Here is a 22,019-nt window from a genome sequence, read left to right on the forward strand (position 1 = left end):
GACTAGCGTCACCGTTGAGAGATGAACCAAGCAGTGCAGTATGTCTGTCCGCAGTCCTCAGGGTATCAGAAAAATTGGCAGTTGGGGGGCATGAGAGACGAAATTAGTAGGCCAGCTTACACAACTTAGACTACACTCTTTAAGCTGTTTAATTTTGTATCCTAAGATCCAAGAACTCAACTTTTCTGCTGCCCACTATGTAGTGTAAGAGAAGAATCAGAGTTGCCCCATTGCCTCGTGGAAGTTTCGACGGGACGATGAACCGATGATCTTTGATGGGTCTTTTCCCAAGAAACCTTGCCAATTTCCAGGGACCACGACATCAACCTCGTGGAAAAGTCAATGACGAAGCAGTTGATAAGCATTTTGACAGGGTTAATGAACAGGATAGAATGTAAGGTTTGCTAGGAGCACCGGAAACAACAATGGCTCTGAGCGGCTCCATCTACCCGTCTGCCAGGTACATTTACCTCACAGTGAAGGATAATAAAAAGCAAGTCCACGCCTGAAGGTGGAACGTTAGTCTTAAGTGCTGACGAGAAGCGACGAAGGATGCACTCAGTCACTGGCGAAGCTCCCCATTGGCCATGGGTAAATTTTACCAAGACACTGGTGGCCCCTGTGCTGTCACGAGAAAGCAAGAGATGCAGGATAAGTTACAGCCAAGTGTGTCTTGGTGTACGGATACATATTTTGCGGAGTGTGGACAAATGCATCCGATCATGTTTACTTGCTGATCGGCACTCAGGCATGCATGCCTGCCAGTCTTGCAAGTTGAATGGCGAACCAATCCTGTGCCTCTTTAGCAACCGGGGGTCTTCCTGCGGGAGTTGTAAGATCGGGGGATCGTCCACAGCCGCAAGGCAAGGTTGTTTTCCCCCAAACATATCATTTGAGAGTGTCGAAGGGGCATGTAAGCTTTTGTCCCGGCGTCCACAACACCGCAGGCCAAGTGCACGGGGGAGGCAGGGGAAAATTCCTGGACAATGAACGACATGTATATGTTCAGGATGCTAGAACTCCTGGAGCTGGGGGCGTGACTGTCGACCACGAGGGTTTGTTGCCAATGCAAGTGTAGCGCATTTGCACACAACCCACCGGGGCTTGTCCGAGGCAATACGGACTATGATATGATCAAATAGTTTAAATCCCCAGCTCTTTCGACCTGCCAAACGGGAACTACTTGTCTTGGCAGGACATACATCACGGTAGTCGACCTCGTGCGTAGAAGGCACGCGACGAGACGGCTCTTGATAGTGCGCTACAAAAGCCCTTGTCCCTTGGCTTCGAAAAAGGGCCGACAAGTCAAGCATGACGTTTCGCGGCGGTAGATTCCGCACCTGTCAAGGAGGTCGAGGCCAGCAAGAATAGTCATGGGGGCCCAGACTCCTTCCAGGACGTTGAACTTACGGCGAAAGTGGGGGACTTTGGCACGCGTAACATAGGGCGCAACTTTGTGTGGTACGAGGATGGCTCCCAAAACGGAAAGCTAATCGTTGCATCTGGTCGACGTCGTTCTTTATGCATGATAAGATGAGGACAAGAGAGACTCATAAATGATGTTGAAGGAATCCGTGAGACTGAATATATGTGATTCTGTATGTATTCTCCAACAATTGCGCTAAAATCTAGCCTGTGTGGCCGCAGCAGTACCGACTCTGGGGTTGGATGACATTGCGCGACTCCCGCTAAGGAGTCCAGCGTTCGATAGTCTGGTCTGATACAACGAAATGTCCACATGGTTGCGGTGTAATTGTTCACGTCTTAGAATCCCCATTTTGAGCAGCGTGATATGTTCGCGGTAGTAGCTTGAACCTTATTTAGATGAATGAGGGGCCTTGTTCCTCTCTCCAATCATGAGTCGGTATTTTCCCCAGTTGTATGTTTATTACCAGTTCAACGGTTCAGTCTGTACAAGACTAATGAATGCCCTGTCTCGAATACCGAGATTCAAGACATCGATGAGAGGGCAGGAGGGAGGGTAGTATTTTCGCGTTTGCCAGCCGGCCTCGGTACGAAAACGATGTCGCGTTTTGATAATCAAATTAGCAATGACACGTTGATAGTGGGCAACGAAGATCAGCAAGCATTATCCATGCGATTTTGGAAGCTTCTAAAAGAGCGAGGGTCGACAATGGTAGGCCATGACTAGGCGCATGTTTCCAGCATCTTGTCCAGAACTCCCTTCAGGGTATCGTTTTCCAAAGCAGCAGCAACTCGCTCCTTGTCGCCCAACTGCTTGTTCACTTGATCATCTTGGTTATGACTGTTCTCCTTGCAGGTCACGTCCACGCGGTAGTTGGGCGGCAGTGCTTGCTCGAGTCTAACTCGAACTCCAAGTCCGATGACAGTGGCCAATGAGCAATGGGTGATGGTTGGTGTGATCTCCACAACCACCTGCACGATTGTGTTTGGGTCAGGAACACCAAAGGCGGGAGAAGGAGTGATGTGGATATCAGAGAGGTTGATCACTGACAGCTGGCCCAGTGAAACCGGGTGCTCAGGATCCGAGATTGTTGAGATTAGATCTGCCTAATGTTAGTATCGTATGTTTATAAAAAACGCAAAAAACAAGAGTAAGGTCGTCTAAATGACATGAGGATATTCGTGGAACTTGAGCCTTAGGTTCACTGGGCAGCAAGATGTGGATGTGGCGAATCTACCAAACAAATGACTCAGGTGGGTTTGGGGGCACATACCATAAATCTCTTGCTCATCAATGGCTTCAGATGAAAATTCATCGTGTTGGTCGTTCAATTGAGGCCATGCTGCAGAAGTCGGGCCGTTAAAAGGACCTGACAGATAGGATGGCTTTGCGAAGATGATATCGTCGTATTTCGACTCAGGACCACGACGTGGCTCAGCCTTCTTTTGCCGGGTCGGCAACTGCGAAGCACTCAGGATTGTAGGATTCGCATTATCCAAGGTAGCCATTGTGAATTTGCGATGGTTGTGCGAGCTCAAAAGTGAGATATGCAGGGATGTCAGGTGGCCAAGGCTTTGAGGCTATCGAGGCGAAGTGATGTGGCAAGGAACAGGAACAATAATAATAACAATCAGGGGCCGGTAAACGGAACAGATTCAGGAGACGAGATGGTGGAGATTGATGACAGCTGCAATTGCTGTTATGCGTATGCTAATTTGGAGGCTGGTTCTGGCCTTGGTTTCGTCGTTAATGAACCAGGTTGTCGTTGTATGGGGAAGGAGTTGAAGTTGAAGGAGGGGGAGGGGTATTACATCAAAGCAGTGGCGCTACGCCACATCAAACCTCGTGTGAGGCGCAGCACTATCAACTTCGGGCTATCTCGAACCCATTTTTTGTATTACTAAGTTAAAGATTTGCTGATGATCAACGTCCGGCAGATGTTCAGGTACCGTATTTCCTTTTCATTGGATCTTTTTAGATAAAATTTGGATATTTCTATGGCACGCAATAGGTGCGTATAATTCAACAAGCAAGGATTCTTAGGCGCGGGGGGTAAGATGTGTCGGAATTGTATATTGCTTACCGCTATGTACCAGCATCCCAACCACTCTCTGTACAGCGCGTCCAAACTTGGTTGTTCTCACTGGCAAACAATGCTGGCGGTGAGAAACAATAATAGTACGCTTGCAATTTCCATAGTCTCCTAATAATGTCTTGTCCCCACTACTCTAAAAAGTTCTCGTGGGCACGGCCAGCACGGACAGGTTCTGACAGGTCCCAATTAGGGGTGGCATGGAGGGTGTCTTCAGCAATCTGGCGAACCCCTAGATGTAGTCATGGCAGACCATGGCATGGAGATGGGAGACGGAATGCCGGCCGAGTGTTTCTGGAACGTCCGTGGGATGTTATCCGGGATGACCATCCTTGCAAGGAACGCGCTTGGAAGACGCTCAGAAGCGCTGCCTCGGTTGCGATTGGGCAACGGGCCAAATGGCGTACATAGTAGCTCTGATCGCACGCACCAGAGGATCGTGGCGCGCGATCTATGTCGAAATGTCGGAGGTGGTTTCTCTAATAGGGTAGCCTCATCGACTGACTGTTTGTCCAGCAGTGCCAGCCAGGCCAGACCGGGAGGATTATGCAGGACCCGTTCCCGCTCCCACGGTTTTGCGAACTACTACGTAGTGCAGCTGTGAATGTACATTCATCATGTATCTTGAATCATTCGCGCTGATCGTGGCCTATGTGCGAATGTGCCAAAGTGCTACAGGTACCTCCGCGGCCCGATTCGAAGTGGGCGGGCAGAGCCATAGGGGAAGCATTAAAGATCCAAGGCTGGAATAGACAAACCAACGCCCGCACAGCCAAGGTATTTTTACACAACTATTACTAACAACTGAGGATCGTTGCCCACTGCACTATAGCCGACTCAGTTGTAATGCAACGATAATGGGGCAACGATTTACCCTGGGGTTAGTTAGCATGGGTTATTGCAGAGCGAGTGTTGGGGGGGGCTCAAGGCTCACGTCTGAGCCCTTGATAAAAGAAAAGACTGAAGGAATTGCAAGCAGCAATGGTCCGCCAATAAGGAACTGGGAGAGCCATATGCCTTGACGCGCGGTTTTGATTGCCCACTTGGAGGGCTGAGGTTTCAAGCGGAGGACGCCGATGGATGACATGGGACATGAAGCATAGCGAGACTAAGAACAAGAGGAATGTTGTGCTTGGGGAAACACTGAAACAACGACAGTATGGAGAGGGACTTTTAGTAATTTTCCCGACTACTAAGCCATCAGTCATCGGACCGTGCCTTGTAGTTGGAAACACAGCAAAAAGCAATTCACAGTGAGGGACGGGGATCCCCGTCGACATTTACGAGCAAGGACATTCATTCTCTAATTCTGTACGGAGTAGGAGTTTTGAGTTGGGATCCATCGGGGAATCTGTGCCTCGGCACAAACCCCAACTCCACTAGCAAGTCCCTGATCTTTTAACGCGAGGGCGTGCAGTGAGTGGTACAGCAGAAACAACCTACGCATGTGATATGAAGCAATTTATCGTTGCTTGCAGTCGCACCTTCAATGCAAGCGACGCCATAGGCGAATCAGTCTCGTGTCTCTCATGCAGGAGCACTAAAAGCGAAATAGGGCCAAGGACAAGGAGGCCATAACATGGGTCTGATCTGTTGACCGTCATTGAGTTGTCCTGTTTCTCCAGCCGATCGTCAACAATGGCGCTAGGGAACCAAGTTCTTGTCCACTTGAGGAATAGATCTCTACTCTCTGGGTACGGGTTGAACGGTAAGATGGGTCCGAGGGTCTATTATTTTAATCTAAATATGCACTGTAGTCTATTGGCTAGATCTTGTCAAAATACGGGCAGTTTACGAGTCTCAATAACCTTGGTTGATGCTATCGTGTCCTGCTCCACTGTCAGTGCAGTCGTATCTGTCAGACAAGAAGAAGCAAGACTTCCCCCGTGTAACTGGATATGATGTGTCACGCCTGGATCGACCAAAAAGAGCGTCTTGCACTTGTAGCACTGCATACTCTTCATCTCCGAGACACTGTCAAATGTTCATGCAAGTTTGTTACAAACCAACTGTGTAGTTCGTTGCTTCTTCACGAACCACAGCAATTTGGCCCCCGAATCTAACGGGCACGTCCGCGTGGCATAGCTGCAGCCGACGCCATCGTCCTGCACGGGCGATCCTCATGCGACCACTTGAAATGAAAAGCAATACCCTGAATTACTGGATATTCTCATATGTAGAGACATGAGTCGTCATTCTGGCGTGGTGGCAAGATTCTTTACCAAGGCGTTCTACAACGGAAGAGCTAAATCATCTTTGGGCTTGCTTGACGAGGTTGGGTAATAGATGCGACGAACTAGCCCACCATAATGTGCAACCGAGCAAAATAGTCACACATCATACATGCTGTTTGTGTATGTACATGGAATTCAGAAACAAGGTACAGCACGTTACAGGTTTGGAGTTCCCCGAATTGGACAATTGCAGATATTGGCACAGGAGTCGTTTAGCATTCGTCTATTATGTGTATGGGTCAAGGAAATTCATATCTAAGTTACAAGGGCGCTAGTTGGCCGCGGTGTCGGTAACTGGATCAGGACCCTATCAATCAATGCAGATCCAGAACAAACGTAGGCCCAAGATAGAAGGCAGCTGGGCGTATGTATGCGATACTGTACGTATCCTACCTAGCCCAGAGAACATGACAACAGTGCACGCAAGCAGACAAGCTCAGGGGTCCAAGAGCCCCCTAGTCAATAACATGTAAGCAACGAGGGGATGCGAGGGTCGATTCAATACACATTGGTGACGTGAAGTATTCTGTCTGACTCGGGATCTTCGACGTCGGTAGTTGGTTGTTGTATGTGATATGATGTGCATTATCCTCGCTCGAAACCACGGGGTAAATATTATCTACTTGGTTATGAACATTTGTTGCCATGAATAGAATCGGGAGGTTTATGTAAGAGGGAAGTTTCGGTGGATGAACAAACGCCCATTCAAAAACCTGGCCAAACTTGGGACAAAACCACTTGAGCCGAGGCAGTCCTTGCCATAGAAGCTTAATTTTTTTTCTATTGACGGGGATGCCGCTAAGACAGCCACTGTCGTCCTTTCAATAGGTTATGTCTGGTAATTACTCTGTACCAATAGCTGACGTACCAGGGGGGCTTTCGAGGCGGTTTCATTATGGCGATCATACTTGTATGGATGTTTATAGTGCGTCTTTGGGTATCAAATGTACTAGCGAAGCGCTTTCCTTCCGCCATGTTTAAATTGCAGTGTGGTGAATAGACTTACTTTTTGAGACAGATATTAACTATCCGAGAGTCTAGTCAAACGAAAACGGTCAAGGTATTCGATCTAAATTAATAGTTAGGTCCTGTAGTTGAAGTATCCGTACCCAAGTAGCATTGCATGACCTGTACACATGCTATTTCGAGTATGGTGGACCATGGTGATCAACAACGGTCGACCGTCAATCTTTTCTTGGCTGGCAACATATCTACCCTGTTTGTAGAAATTCATCAAAAATAGTGACTCGAGTATATCCAAGTCTGCCAATCAAGATATACAATGCTCGAGAATCTCAACAACCGTCCTCCAGAGCCGAGGGGCGACACCTGGCACGCTAAGCTAGGAGTCTAAACGAGAAGGCAGAAATCTTGACATTCATGGCGCTAGAGCTGTACTGCACAGTCTGCACTGCACCTCTGATACATTTCTATTGTTCCGTATCGTGCGTCAATGGTGTAGCGTGTATACTGTACTGTAGTGTGGTGGATGAGTCGTCTCGACGCCCGCAAGTGTCTGTTCTGTCTGCATCGATTATAGATCCGTTTTACCATACTCCGTAGGTAAGGCTGCGGGTCGATGAAGAGAGTTTCCCGTGGGTGCGGGCGGGCGATTAATACGGATACCTGCCGCACCCGTACTGTACGGCATCGTGGACAGTGTCGATTTGGGAAGCTGGTAATCTTGCAAGAGTAAAAAAAAAGCCTTTTCAGCCCTAAGTGTCAAGTTACTTCCTTCTCCAATAGGTGATGTGCATGCTGCAACTAGCCCTGCGGCATGGCATGTGCGTGACGGAACGGTAACTGGCAAGAACGGAGGGGAAGAAGCGAGGCAGTTGCTTGTGCTTGTTAGGAACCAGAACAGGAAGGAAACTAAAAAGGGAAGGAGTGGAGGAGGTTGCACAAGAGCCGAACACCATCATCTTCGTTAATCAAACCAGCACCTACAGCAGCACACCATCGGCATTCCTCTCAAGCTTCAATCATCATCGACGCCAATAACGCAGTGCGAGAGATCTCGAAGCACTGTCGCAGTCAACTGGGCCCTGGTCTAAACTTGAGCCTGGCCTGGTTGTTCATGTCCATCCCATGGAATGCCTGTCACACATCCACATCCACATCCTTGAGACGGGATGACCCCCCTCCCCCCCTCCTGCAACCTCCCAGGCGTTCAAAGTCCTTGGCCGAGCACGATCAGTTTTGTATGTACATGATGAGGTTCTGAGGGGAAGCATGTCTCCAATCTGCCAGCTTTGCAGTCCGCATCTGCGTCTGCGCCTGCGTCTGCGACTGTGACTGTGACTGCGCCTGGTTGTCACAGCCAGACACCTCCTTGTTGGGTCAAGTCTCGGCATACGTTTCATCCAAGCTCCTCGACATCTTCGTCTCCATTGGATACGCACGCGAATCTCCTGTCGGGAATTACATAGATTTTGGTTTTTGCTTTGTGCCTGGCTTCTGCTGACTGAGCCAGCGACAGTTAACAATTGTCATCATTGGATCGCTCGGAACATTTTGCACCTGTCAACTTTTTCGCTGCCGCCTTGGCCGCCAGTTGAAAGCTCCATCCGTCATTTCGTTTTCGGCCTTCTCGAATGTCATCGACTCCTCTATCTACGCTGCTTACCCACGAACTTACTTGACCTACCTATGCATTGAATCATCAAAGTCCGCTAATCCCGCAAGAGGAGCCTCGGCCTCTTTCTTAATGCTGGGCTATCAATACCAAGTGACAGCTAAAGCCCGTCCCATCACTATAACAGAGCGCCTACTTATTACGGGCTTGTGCACTGAGCATCTGGCCTCAGCTTTCCTCTATTGCATTGTTGCCAAAGGACCCCGAAGTGCAGAGAACCCACATCATCTCCCGTTCTATATTTCGCTGTAACACGCCGTTCACTCGGGCCGGTGCCCATAGTCCGCACTACGTTGGGGACTTCAAGCGGCGACTTTGACTCTCGACTCCAGATACTTTCTCGAGTATCTTCTAGTTCTGATCTGGTCGAAAGAAGATTCGCCCCAGTCTCCTTACGGATACTGGTTCTGGGCCTTTATCCCACAATCCACAATCCACTTCCGCGCTACCACGCCGCCGCTTTTCCTTACCTGCATCTCCCATCTCCATCCCCCTGGACCTGTCCTGGGCTAGCTTGACCTCTCCCGCCCCTGTCCTATCCTGCCTGTTAGTTAAGCCCTGCTCGTGGCCCTGCTGTGATCCAAAGAACGCCAACCCGAAACTCTCCACCAACTGCTCGTCACTAGTCTAGTGAAGTGAGGAGGGACTGACGGTCAGGCAGCCTGAGCAAGCCCAAATCAAGTGCTGGCAAGACGTTCCCATACCACACCATACCATCCTATCCCATCCCATCACAGATCAGGTTCAGGGCACCTAGACTAGACTATCCTCTCCCCTCTAACTTAAAGACCAAGCCTTGTCTAGGGTCACGTCCCCCAGCACCTACAGCACTTGATCATTACACACCCTTGCCCATGTTCATGCCCATGTCCAGTGCGCTACGCTTGCTGCCGCCCTGCCCTGTGAGAGCCAGCCAGACAAGACAAGACAAGACAAAACAAGACAAAGTCAAAACTCAAGGCCGCTCCTAGTGGCCCCAAACACCCGGCTCTGTGGTTCACTCTAAACTCCTCTATCCGTACTCTACTCGACCCAAGCTTCAACTCAAGAGTACTTACAGTGCCCTACCCCGACACGCCCCAGCCAATTCGATAATACGTCTTTTTAGCTGGTCTAGCTTTCGTACATATCTTTGTCACTGCTGTCTATTTTTCTCTCGTTCGCCTCCCTACGCTTCTACCTGCACGATCTTTTCATCCGCATATACACGTCGCACCACCCGGGCAGCCCATTGTCGCTCATCGTCCCATCTGTCGTTGCTTTTGTCACCTGCCGTCACGACGAGCCTCCCTCCACCCCGCGATTCTCCTCGTCTTGCGCGACAACTTCAATCCCGATTACCTCCACTCTACTCTACTCACCACCTGCTCGACTTTGTATCACTACGACTGATCTCTGTTGGCTCGTTTGTACCCACGATTTCATGTTGACCGCTGCAATCGTCACGATTCGACGCTCGTAGAGGCGCAAAACCTCAACTCCACTATACTATACCGTATCATGTCCAACGAAGACCCTTCTGTTCGACCAATTCTACCTCAACAATCCCAAATGAATTCCTTTTCGTTTGCGCCGCAGCAATATACGCAGCGCGAGACTCAAAAGAGTACGTCATTATTCACTGCGACTTGTACAAGCGATGCCCAGCAGTAGCTAACATATCGGTGTAGACTATGTGTTCGTTGATGAGCACAACCGCCACAAGCGGTTGAAAGGTATGTTTTCCCTGCAAGTGTAGATCGAACTTGTGTCGCAATTGAATGCTAAAACATGGCATAGTTATGAGAGCTTGTGAAGGCTGCCGAAGACGGAAAATTAAATGTGATGCCGCAACAACAAATACCTGGCCTTGCTCGGCTTGCATACGTCTCAAGCTTCACTGTGTACGACCCAACGGTTTCGATGGAGCCAACGACTCGACGACTTATGAAACTTCGCCCATGGGCTCCGAACAATATCAACAAATGCCTATGCAGCATCAAGTTATGAACCCAGGCGCCAAACTTTCGCCAGCTGCTATGTATGGCACGCAGCCTCAACAGGTTTACCCCGATGCGAACGCCTCATATCAGCATGTTTCGTACGACACGTCTCAGCAGCCGGGGATGCACTACGGCGCTGTTGCACCTCCCGGTTCCATGATGGACCACCAGTATGCAGGCCAGAATGTGTTTCCCACTCCTCCCATGCACCAGCCGCCACCACCTCCCGGTGCTCAACAGCAACCTTCTCCCGAAGCATATTCTTCCCCTGGTGACTATCAACATCACGATCTCGCGGACCTTCTGGGAACGCTCAAGGTCAACGAAACCGGCACAGGTAGGACTTCACAGGTTACCCATAGCCTGCGTTTGCTAATATTTGTGTAGCTCCATATCTTAGGAACAAAGCATCTTTCAGACATGAAGAGCAACCAGCTGTTGAAGAAGCGGATGATTTCCCGGGTGCTCTTCCTCCGATGATGCCTGCGCCTGGTCACAAGATTCGTATTCCACCTGAGCTGATGCCAGATGACGAAACAGCACTGAGCTATTTCGATCTTTACTTTACGCATGTTCACCCCTACGTGCCCGTACTTTGCAAGACTGTTTTCTATCAACAATGGAATACGGACCGAGAAGCGATTTCTCCATTGATTCTGGAAGCGATTTTTGCCATGGGAGGACGACTGGCTGAGGAACCGACCGAAGGTCAACAATGGCTTGCCCTTGCTTCCCGTGAGTACTGTCTGAAACTGTACGTGGTTAGTATGAATGTTAAAAACTGACCAATTCCAGGACACGCCGATTCTTTCATGGATGTTCCTCGATTGAGCACTCTTCAAGCCTTGCTTATGATTCTCAAGGCTCGCGAAGCTGCTCCTAAGCGAGGTTACTACTATCGCTCTTGGATGACTGTTGTACAATGTGTTCAAATGGGCAAAGATCTGGGTTTGGATGAACACCACGAAGACCACCAAGCAGGCATTGCTTGTGAATTTACACCTGCTGAGTGCCAGCTCCGAAAGCGCATTTGGCAGACGATCTTTGTGTGTGAGGTTATGGTTGGCGCTCCTCAAGGTGAGTGAAATTGAGCTAGCCAATATTGTATTGTCAACTAATATTTTAAGGCCGACATGACCACGCCGTCAAACTTAACACTGTTGATTTCACAGCTTCGCGGCCAGTTCCCGGATGCGAAGAATCAGAATATCACACATCGCGCAACTTCAGCTACTTCTCCCAGGTTGTGCGAACGGTATCTGCGATGAGCAAAGTGTATACGAGACTCCGAAGACGAAAAGATTGGGGTGTCGACCCTGAGTTCCAGCAGCTGGGACAAAGCTTCAACACCTGGCTGGCAGAGCTTCCCCCGGACCTGGCTATTTCCTTCCCACAGGATGGGTCACCTCCATGGATCCCTTCACACTTTATCGGAAACATGCACGGGTACTTCTACCTGGCTCAGATTCTCTTCCATCGACCTATCCTGTCGTTCCTTGACCCCAATTCCAACGACGGCCAATGGAAGCGCCACATGATGATTTGCTACAGCTCTTCCAAAGCCCTGTGCCGTGTGCAGGAGGCAACACTCAACACTTTTGGACTTACGGGACTTCAGTGTATGCAGCGAGGCTTCAGCTTTTCTCTCTATGCTGGCCTCTCCTGCATTGTTATTCACCTGGTACGTCTTCCGACCTGTATGCCCCGAGCTTGTACTGACCCCCGTCTGATAGGTTGCCATTGTTTCACCCGATCCCGAGTTCAACAGTGATGCTCGCGAATACTTTACGAGGCATATGCGGGTCCTGGAAAAGGTGATGGAGTCCTGGTCGATGCCCGAGTTGGAAAAGCAGATCAACGCGCTCCGAGAGGCGTTTTCAGCAGATGTTCGAAAACCGTTTGTCTTGAAGCCAAGCTTTCCCTACGGCAGCCCTCACCCATCTACCCATTCCAGCCCCCCTCGTGGTTCCGAGCCTTTCAGGCCAGTCATTCACCGGACAGGCTCCATAGACCAGCACTTGGATACACACGGTGCCCAACATGTCAGTTATATCAACCACCCCATCACACCTCCCATATCAGCCGGCCCGATGGACAGCAAAAGTGACTCCCCAGCTGTACAGTCGCTCGTCATGATGTCGCAAGGAACACAAGGTCCCGGTATGCCCCAGAGCCTATCAATGGCGGATCAGCCAGGATGGAATCCATCTCGACTATTTGAGTAAGTTGCATGATTTCTTGTATTCCTTACGCGCTGCTAACTTTGTGAACAGACAATGGAACACCACATTTGGTACGCCTGCCTCCCATACACAATCCAGCACTACCCCACCTCACACGAGCCCTCTTAACGCGTCGTCCTCAGGTGCAACGGAAGTTCCCACTATCCAGGACATCCAGGCTGTCCAAGCAACAATGCCAACTGGATCGCATCAACTGTCTCCACCTCAATACACAGCTGCTCCCGTGCCCAACTTTGTCACGCCAGCCATGTGGCAAGAATCGGTTGCAAGTGTTTACGAGGGTGGATTGAAGCGAGGCTGGGACTACGACGGTGTGGCAGTGATGAAGAGACACTGATAGAAAAAGGCTATTGCCGAGGGAGCTATCACCTGCTGAGGCTGCATACTCTTGAGGCTGGTTCTTATTAGGCAAGCCGCGAATCCGGCAAGAGTTCTGTGCCAGAACTGCCCACAAGTGCTGCGTCACTTGTGGATTTTCTGGCCGAACAAACGAGGCTCTCAAGTCCCACAACACTTGTTGATATGAAGATTCTTGGAAATTTTGTGTCGATATCGACATAATTTGGAGGCCCCGCAAAAGGCAAGGGGCTTGTATATTGTACAAAACCCGGTTGGATACATTGGCTGGATGGATCAATAAGGGCATATAACGAGCTATGACGGAGGCTTTGGATACTCGGACCCGGAAGTAGTACACGGGACGAAGTTCACGAGGTGCGTTTTGGTAGGACAGGCAGGACCCCATGTACCAATATTTGTCTACGTGATTGACGACTTGGAACGCTTCGGACGGAGCATTGGGAACACAGGAAAACGGAACGGAGTAAGGATTTTAGATATATTTATCGATTGCAACACAGGAATACTATTGTTGCGTGTGTATGGCGCTTTGTTTGCAAGCTTTATCGTTTACTTTTCCCTATTGGTGATATGTCTTTAACCATGGTCATCTGAAAGGTCATGGAGCTGTGACACGCCATGTATGTTTCAAGTTTCCATCTATGTCGGGGTTCACATACGGTGGTGTCAAGGGTTATGAATCCCCCCTGGCTGTCTGATACAAGCCAAGTATGTCGTTACCCAGCGACTAGCTCAAACAGTGGGATCCCCTTTGTAGGGTGACGCAGCCTTGAGGGCCCTATTGTCAACACGCTCCTTGATAGAGTCCCAGATCCAACCATCAACCTTGTCCGTCTTCTTCTGGTACCGCACCCTCGCCTGCGGCTTCTTGTCCTGGATGTAGAACTTGCCAACGGCACGGAACATATACCAGCTGCGCTTAGCGTTCTCCTCCTTGGTGTCACGCACGTAGTTGATGAGGCCGAGGCGGCGTCGCACAGGGCTCAGGTCGCCGGCCTGAATGCTGCTGTAGCGAGGCTTGGAGATGGCGCTCATGGTTGTCAGGGTTAGAGGCGTGGACGGTGGGAGTGCCTTGACGAAGCGTTCCAGAAGGGCGCGCGAAGTCCGGGCGTATGGCGGGATGTGGATGTGGATGTGTGTCACGAAGGGGGAGGTTATGTACGCAACGAAGAAGATGGGGACGATGCCGCAGAGAACGACTGATGTTGTTAACCACTGGATGTGATAGTGAGAGAGAGGTGGACGTACTGCTTGCGGTAACCCACTCGGGCTTTTCAGCCTTGACATAGCTCGGTGCTACAATGAAGCAGAAGAATGCGCCGAGGAAGAGTGTTGTGATTTTGAGCATGGCCATGAATGTGATACGACCTGTACCGCCATGGTATATGATGAGTTTCTCTGGTAGTTCTAGCAGGAGTTAGCACATGCTGTAACAAGCAGAGAAAAAACACGCACCAAATTCCTTGCCCCCCTTGGCTACAGCTCTGGCCTGTCTCTTGAGTTCATCTTCAATCTTGGTAGACTTTGTGGGAGCAGCTGTGGGTTTCGCTGCGTAGCATCGCAATTGAGCTTGCTGTAGAGATTTCTGAAGTGAGCGGCGGAAACTTCGAGGAAGGGCTGAGGATTGTATGGGTGTCGCTTGGCGGGTGAGTGAAGCCAATTGGGTTGGCCGTAGCCGTGGTATTATCATTCTTGGTTGAAGCATTGTGATTGATGTGTGAGTGTTGTCCTTGTGAGAGGCTCATGAGCATGTCGTCAAAAATGAGTCCATTCTAACTTGGTGGGGGAAGGTGTTGATTTCACACAGGGCTCTAAGAGACATTATCACTATGTAAGTTACTAACACGGACAGTTTGGTGACAGCTTCAATTGCGTTGGATGTACGGCTCTTTACTATTAGAGCTTATAGCTTGTACGTCTATTACCCTCCAATGGCGGTCAAACAACGTTCTTTTGCAACCACTCAACCCACTGGTCCTTGTTCCAGCCAGAGCTAACATCCTGAACCACGCCGTCAAACACAGCAGTAGGCGTAACATGCACACCAACCAGACGGTTCATCTTTGTGATAACCTTGAGGTCGTTGGTAACCTGATTCCCCGCATTCAACGCACCATCATCCCCAGCCTTGTCAGGAATCACAAGCAGCTCGTACACTTTATTCTCATCAACGCCCGTTTTTGCCGCAATCTTTGCCAGACGACGATAAGTATCGTTACGGGTCTCGTTGACGACGGATACGTCAAAAAAGGCCTTTTGCTCGTCGAACAGCGCTGCACTAAAGTCCCAGAAGCGCTCGGGTGCGAGACGCAGGACTGCCAGGCCGGCCTCGTGCATCAGGGTTGACGAAGGGTGCCATGGCTGGACCTGCTGGCGGAAGATGAAGGTGAGGCTCGAGGCCCAGTGCTCGTTGGCCTTGATGGCGGGGATCACGTCGGAACGGAGGGTGCGGAAGATCTTGGCGGAGAAGGGACAGCAGTAGTCGAGGTAGAACTCGAGGGTGTGAGTTGTGTGGGCGACGCCTGAGTCTGAGGCGGGAGGGTGGGCGAATTGGAGCTTTTGCCCGGCGAATTTAGGAGGGAGAGCCATGTTTACGGTGTAGATATGATGGGTATGGCAAGTGTTGGTGTTGAGTTTAGTTGATTTGAGGCCCTATAGTGTTGAGATAGGTAGCTATGGGGGTTTGGATTCATTTGACGAATGATGTCAGCTCGGTTGATGCAATCGATCGTGCTGCAGCTTGCATCATGAACCTTATGTAATCTATTTCCCTTGTAAGAAAGACATCAAGGTAAGAAGACCCATCTCATGAGTCCTACCTACTGATTGCTTACGCAAGCCTTTCATTTTAATTATATTGTAATCTTCGCTGGCAATTACTTACTGTCGAGTTAGCAGAGTAGATAGACAAGAGGATAGTAGTGACTGCTAGATCCCTGTCGACATGTACCGAAGCTAGGAACAATTCATTGGTGGAGAAGCGGTCATGACGAGACGCATCATCGATGCAACTGTTGGAGCTATATCGTCACTCAGGCCGCAATTGATTCCGAAGTTTACCGCATCATCGGAAGTTGAGCAACATTATGGAGATGTCTTGACCTTCAGCAAGCTAGATAGCTGTCAACAGGAATCCGTGCAGCCCTCTCGTGACCTTAAGTTGAGTTTCGGGAATTTTAAGCTTATAAGAAGCACTGTGCTCTGTTCTACAGCAGATCATTCTGCTTACAACTTGTGGAATTGTACGCACTGTTGCTGTACATGCCGTGTCCATGATTCAGAGATAAGCAAACAAACTAGAATCATGCAGCTCGATCTTTTGGGCCTCACCTCGTTCACCGATGGGAAATATGTGAAGTCGATACGGCATTAGACCGCCAAGCCGGGGAGCTAAAGAGGCTCTTCCACTACCAAGAGCGTGATCGGTGTCTAAGACGAAGCGAAGCGTATTCATTGCGTATTCCTTTGCGGGGTAGTCAAGCAATCTGGAACAGTTTTTAACCTTGTTGTCTCGGCGTCGACTAAGATTTCTTCTTGTCAAGTGATCAATAGTCTTGGTCTGGGCTGGAACTCGTTGTCCAGGATATTCTGGCTTTGAATTCTATTCACCTGGCCAAGGCTTAGTTACTACGGAGGTCTCCCGAAGTGCTGCTGAGCCGCAGCTTTTTACTTAGTGATTAACCGGGAGCTGACGGAGAAGAGATTGCGGGGAAGACGAAAAGGTACCTTGGATCTGTAACAATTCTCCGTGTATTATCGTGTATTTTTTATAAATGTCTTGCAATCTTTGGTCTTGGTCGCGGGCGAAACCGGGGATCTCGACTTCCTTTTCCTGATCGAGTGGGTCTCCCCCAGTTTCTGTGTCAGGGCAGGTGCGAGTGGATACGACGGTCCCCGGTTCTCCCCCAGTAAGCGTCACTACTAAGTTCTAGTTTAGCAGGGCAGGTGCAGGTGCAACTAGAACTGCAGGTGCATTGCATACATTTTTAACCCTTTTTTGTCTGCCGTTTAAAGATTTGCACTAAGTTACTGGGTTTTAGATGGATGGTAAGCCGTATAATACTTTATTTATCAAAGCTTGCCCCCGTCTCATCTCAATTGCTTACCTTTAAAACCTTTTTGGAATCCATGTTGTTTACTTCTTTTACATCATTATCAAACCATAAAAACGTTGAATACTTGCTACTCGGTCCGACTCTGTTTCTCTCTTGTGCTTGTCGCGTGGCCTCTTTTGGCTTGTAAAGAAAGACAACAAATTCTGGCGTCTACTTAGTACTTTCACTGCTCCAATCAATCAATCAATCAACCAATTCATCATCATGATTTGTCTCTCCAAAGCAGACGAATCCTTCTACCAGCGCTTGACCTGGAATCAGGCTCCTTCTCCCCTGGCTGCCTCCCAAACTACGCGCCAGGATCTCAATGGCATCTCCAACCTTCGCGAACATGTCGATGCTGCCCAGGACGATGGGAGCGGAGGGACGGCTGGGAGTCTACTCAATGGGCACGATGATAGTAATCAAGCAGGGAGTCATCCTGCAGAGCCTTTCAAAGGCTCTCTCAAGGATGCGGGACGACAGTCCCGTATCTCGGGTACGTCCAAAATCTCATGATCCTCCCTTGTCAAACCCACATTCAAGGTACTAATAATCTCAGGACTGTCCTCGTGTCTAAAGACGGTTAATGGTGGTGTTGACCATTTCCGTCTTCCTCGAGGCACTCTCTCGTCATGTGCCTCGCACATCTGGAGCTGGACTGTCTGGGTCCTCTCTGTTCTTGCCGTCTCGACACTCATCTCTTACTGGAACTCCCCTGCGCCTGTTGCCGTTGTCATGACTTCACCCCCCATCGTCCAAGAGTCGGTTCCTATCCACTTCTCGCCTCTGCGCAAGCGAGCGAGCACTTGCGAATCTGGAGGCGTCAACAAGGATGAATACAACACTCCTCTCCATGTCGGTGCCCTCTTCATTATCCTGTTCGTCTCGACACTCGCTTGTGCGTTCCCCATCATGGCTTCCAAGTTCCCAGGGCTGAGGATCCCCAATCGCTTCTTCTTTGCTGTCCGCCATTTCGGTACTGGCGTGCTGATCGCCACTGCCTTTGTCCATTTGCTCCCCACTGCTTTCATCTCACTTGGCAACCCTTGCCTAAGCAGCTTCTGGAACAAGGACTACCCTGCTATCCCTGGTGCTATTGCTCTTGCTGCCATCTTCCTTGTGACTGTGATTGAGATGGTATTCCACCCCTCTCGACACGTTTCGCCTGCTGAGATCACCACACCCAAGGAAGGATCTGTTGGTTCAAACAGTGGCGGGTGTATGGGGGGTACAGGCATGCTGCCTATCCGTGATATGGGACCTATTCGTGGACGATCATCAAGCATTGGTCAGAACCTCTCCACTCTGAACAGCAGGGACGTACGCATGCAGGATCTAGAAGAAGAAGCTTGTGATGATGACGACAATGTGCAATCCGGAAGAAAGAACCTCGAGGAGACGAGCCTCGAGGCTGTACAGATGCCTGTCTTGACCCCAGAGCAGCAGCAACGCAAGGAGCTTCTCCAATGTGTTCTGCTCGAGCTTGGCATTCTCTTCCACAGCATCTTTATCGGTATGGCGCTTAGTGTTTCGATCGGTAATGAGTTTATCATTCTTCTCATTGCCATTGTCTTTCATCGTAAGTTCTTTCGTTCTCTCAGTGTTTTCACATTACATGACTAACCGGGCTACAGAAACTTTTGAAGGTTTGGCGTTGGGCTCTCGAATTGCTTCCGTCAAGTGGCCTCAAGGCAAGCTACAGCCTTGGTTCATGGCCCTCGCATATGGATGCACGTAAGTACACACCTTACTGCCGACATTATATCGTCAACTAACAGTGATACTAGTACTCCTCTGGGACAAGCCCTTGGCCTTGCCACCCACACACTCTACAGCCCCAACTCTGAGACTGGGCTCATCGTTGTGGGCGTCATGAATGCCATCTCGGCTGGCTTGCTTACCTTTGCTTCCCTGGTTGAGCTTCTCTCTCAGGATTTCCTCAGCGATGAGAGCTGGCAATTCCTCCGCGGCCGCAAGCGTATCTATGCCTGCCTTCTTGTGTTCTTCGGGGCTTTTTTCATGAGTCTTGTTGGCGCTTGGGCTTGATTGGGTTGTTCACAATTCTGTTATGCGTACTCGTTATGGGGACGCTACTTCAGGATATGGCTGAGCAACCTGCGACTCTTGGCGGATAAACCGCTTCATTCTTGATATTTCTAGTAATGCTTTTTGCATGACTAGTATCAGGACTATATTATATTCTTTCACCCATGTTTCAAGTTTAATTGCTCAGTAGTGAATTAAACACTGTTCAAATGGGTTTCTCCTTTTTTCTCTTATTTTTGCAGTATTCGTGCTGCGGCCTTTCCTTATGCGACACTGCTATCTAGGTAGTACTTGAGAGCTAGCTCAAAGTGCATTCATTACAAGGGCCTTTTGGGGCAAGATATATAAGAACGAGATGCCTGCACTCTCGTTGTATTATATATGGTATCGAGGCCTCTTTGGATCAGATAAGCTACAAATAAACCACATTCGTTTCAACACATGATCGACTTATCAAACCTTTCACTTGTATGTGTTGCACTGACTAATATTGAAAGATGGACAAGAGTAATTTGTTCATTTCTTATGTTTTGTACTGCGCGTAGTGTTTACGATACAGTGTTCTTGTTAACGATACCACGAGCAAACTCTCCAAACGTGAGATGTTGCTCAATATCAACCTCTTCTCCCAGGTTGGGCTGAGTAAAGACCGCCAACGTGTTACGGGCAACCTTTCCGTCGCTGACACTAGCTCGTACACCTCTAACGAAGTGAGGCACAGCCTTGAAGCGACCAGCAGTAATACGCTCCAGGGCCTCGCCTGTCTGGAATGCGATGCAGTCGCGAGGGATCTTGACTTGGACGGTTTCGCCAGTGCGAGACTTGATGTACAAACCAGCTGATGGGTCAGGTGATGAGGGAAGTTCCTCGAGGGGTGGTAGAGAAGCACCGTTCAGATTTGTAACATCTGGTACAGTAGGACTGGTCTTGTGCTCGTCGATGAACATGGCTGATGTAAGACCCGTCAAACACCCGTGGTCGAGATGTGTGGCACACCAGTCATCCTCGTCGCCACCAGCAGCAGATGGCTCAGACTCTTGAGGATAATAGTGCAAAAGACGAGCCTTGGTGGTACTGGACGTGCTGACGACGTGCTCGAGATATCCAGCGGGATAGCCAGGGATATCCTCTTGAGCAAAGCGATCGCATGCGCGAGCGACGAGGACGGCTACATCAATGATGAGACGGCACAGAGAGGTCACGGAGGGCTTGAAGCCTGGAAGTACATCCTCTGGCGGCCAGACGTTGGGGGACAGATACTCGGGGAAGTTATCGGTAGAGAATTCCTGGGTAGGCTTGGCGCACTCGAGAGATGGGTCGATGTAGAATGCGCAGTTGGCGTAGTATGAGCCCTTGAAGGTGTCGACCTGACCGTTCTTGAGAGTCTCCTTGCCGAGAGACCAACCAGTCAGGTACTTTGCTCGAGCATTCTCAAGTTTTTCTGTCAAATCTGTTAGAAACTCGACTTCTAAGGTTTATGGTAGACATGCCTAATTCCTCTTTGGGGAGGTTACCGAGATATGAGGCGTAGGAAAGAGCCTGATGTCTAAGTTCAGGAAACTCTTGAGGGACATCCTTTACGACGAGAATTCCAAGAGAGTCTGGACCAAAGGCTTGCTTAAGAGTCTCGAATGAGATGTTGCCTGTGGCGTGTTAGTGTTTATTCGCTTATAAGTGATATTTTTCTCATCATGAGAGCGGCGCTCTATCATGAGTATAAGAGTACATACCATCCTTGAGGTCGTTGAGAGACACGGAAATAGCTTGAGCTTGAGCAACCATGTTGAGCAATAAATGACGATAAATCACTCAGAAAATGTCATAAGATAAAGACCAAGTCAGTTTAATCAATCAACTTATTCTTTTTCTCTTATACAATGTTACCGTGAGTTGCGGGGGAATAAGTATTACATAACCAATCACCTTCCTGAAATTGACCTCTCTCGGGGGTGGAGCTCGCCGTATCCCGGCGTTGACCGTCGGTCCAGAACACTAGACTTTCAACATACCATCACTAATAACACAATCATGGTTAAACCATTGACCTTTAAAGGCGACAAAAAGGTCAAGAAGCGCAAGCGAACAGACGCCGAGAAAGCATCCCGCGATGATGTAGACGACGAAACAGGAACTGGTCAAGTCCAAAAGACTACCACGGAAGAAGCAGAGAATGACGATAGTTGGGTATCCGCCGAGGCGACGACAGATGTCTCTGGACCCATCATGATTGTTCTACCGACAGATACACCTTCAGCGCTGGCTTGCGATGCGGCAGGAAAGGTGTTTACAGTTCCCATTGAGAACATTGTTGACGGGAACCCTGCCACCGCCGAACCGCATGATGTGCGCCAGGTCTGGATTGTGAATCGCGTAGCTGGCACAGAGAGCTTTCGCTTCAAGGGCCATCACGGACGGTAAGTCAAGGTCTGAACGAATCGCGACGTGTAACTAATGCGCAATTACTACAGATATCTCTCTTGCGACAAGATCGGAATGCTCTCCGCTGATTCAGAAGCCGTATCCCCTCTCGAATCCTTCAACATAATCCCCACGGGCGACACACCAGGAACCTTTCAAATCCAGACTCTGCGCGATACATTCCTCAGTATAAAGAATCCTAGCAAGGCTTCGTCCAAGGCATGCGACGTGCGCGGCGATGCCGATACTATATCATTCGACACGACGTTTCGCATCAGGATGCAGGCGCGCTTCAAGCCCAAGCTGCGCGCGTCAAAGGAGGAAAAGGCGCTTGCCAAGATCAGCCGACGTGAACTAGAGGAGGCGGCGGGACGGAGACTGGATGAGGATGAGGTGAGGAAGCTCAAGAGGGCTAGGAGGGAGGGAGATTATCATGAGAGGTTGCTTGAGATCAAGGTCAAGAGTAAGCATGATAAGTTTGGTTGA

At 49.6% G+C, this 22,019-nt stretch overlaps 7 protein-coding genes across 7 annotated transcripts, besides 3 other annotated features; 3 read left to right on the forward strand and 4 right to left on the reverse strand.

Annotated features, from left to right (window-relative positions):
- Positions 1-2,148: 2,148 nt before the first annotated feature.
- On the reverse strand, positions 2,149-2,934 carry FPSE_09717 (uncharacterized protein; the record flags this gene model as incomplete). The annotated part of the gene is made up of 2 exons (XM_009262834.1): positions 2,149-2,528; positions 2,700-2,934. The coding sequence occupies 2 exons, from the start codon at positions 2,932-2,934 to the stop codon at positions 2,149-2,151; spliced, it is 615 nt and encodes a 204-aa protein (XP_009261109.1).
- A 6,149-nt stretch (positions 2,935-9,083) lies between these two features.
- Positions 9,084-9,120: a microsatellite.
- Positions 9,121-9,302: 182 nt separating this feature from the next.
- Positions 9,303-9,333: a microsatellite.
- A 554-nt stretch (positions 9,334-9,887) lies between these two features.
- Positions 9,888-12,949, forward strand: FPSE_09716 (uncharacterized protein; the record flags this gene model as incomplete). Its single annotated transcript, XM_009262833.1, has 8 exons — positions 9,888-9,993; positions 10,058-10,102; positions 10,167-10,706; positions 10,757-11,104; positions 11,165-11,446; positions 11,497-12,050; positions 12,103-12,590; positions 12,643-12,949. 8 exons carry the CDS (start codon positions 9,888-9,890, stop codon positions 12,947-12,949), a joined length of 2,670 nt encoding a protein of 889 aa, XP_009261108.1.
- A 755-nt stretch (positions 12,950-13,704) lies between these two features.
- On the reverse strand, positions 13,705-14,677 carry FPSE_09715 (uncharacterized protein; the record flags this gene model as incomplete). Its single annotated transcript, XM_009262832.1, has 3 exons — positions 13,705-14,171; positions 14,221-14,379; positions 14,428-14,677. 3 exons carry the CDS (start codon positions 14,675-14,677, stop codon positions 13,705-13,707), a joined length of 876 nt encoding a protein of 291 aa, XP_009261107.1.
- A 233-nt stretch (positions 14,678-14,910) lies between these two features.
- On the reverse strand, positions 14,911-15,561 carry FPSE_09714 (uncharacterized protein; the record flags this gene model as incomplete). Its single annotated transcript, XM_009262831.1, has 1 exon — positions 14,911-15,561. One exon carries the CDS (start codon positions 15,559-15,561, stop codon positions 14,911-14,913), a length of 651 nt encoding a protein of 216 aa, XP_009261106.1.
- A 1,698-nt stretch (positions 15,562-17,259) lies between these two features.
- Positions 17,260-17,283: a microsatellite.
- An 8-nt stretch (positions 17,284-17,291) lies between these two features.
- On the forward strand, positions 17,292-19,115 carry FPSE_09713 (uncharacterized protein; the record flags this gene model as incomplete). The annotated part of the gene is made up of 4 exons (XM_009262830.1): positions 17,292-17,565; positions 17,629-18,648; positions 18,704-18,803; positions 18,857-19,115. The coding sequence occupies 4 exons, from the start codon at positions 17,292-17,294 to the stop codon at positions 19,113-19,115; spliced, it is 1,653 nt and encodes a 550-aa protein (XP_009261105.1).
- Positions 19,116-19,663: 548 nt separating this feature from the next.
- Positions 19,664-20,897, reverse strand: FPSE_09712 (uncharacterized protein; the record flags this gene model as incomplete). Its single annotated transcript, XM_009262829.1, has 3 exons — positions 19,664-20,556; positions 20,630-20,758; positions 20,846-20,897. 3 exons carry the CDS (start codon positions 20,895-20,897, stop codon positions 19,664-19,666), a joined length of 1,074 nt encoding a protein of 357 aa, XP_009261104.1.
- Positions 20,898-21,143: 246 nt separating this feature from the next.
- On the forward strand, positions 21,144-22,019 carry FPSE_09711 (uncharacterized protein; the record flags this gene model as incomplete). Its single annotated transcript, XM_009262828.1, has 2 exons — positions 21,144-21,529; positions 21,584-22,019. The coding sequence occupies 2 exons, from the start codon at positions 21,144-21,146 to the stop codon at positions 22,017-22,019; spliced, it is 822 nt and encodes a 273-aa protein (XP_009261103.1).

This window comes from Fusarium pseudograminearum, chromosome 4, assembly GCF_000303195.2.
Source record: "Fusarium pseudograminearum CS3096 chromosome 4, whole genome shotgun sequence".
NCBI classification, from domain to species: domain Eukaryota; kingdom Fungi; phylum Ascomycota; class Sordariomycetes; order Hypocreales; family Nectriaceae; genus Fusarium; species Fusarium pseudograminearum.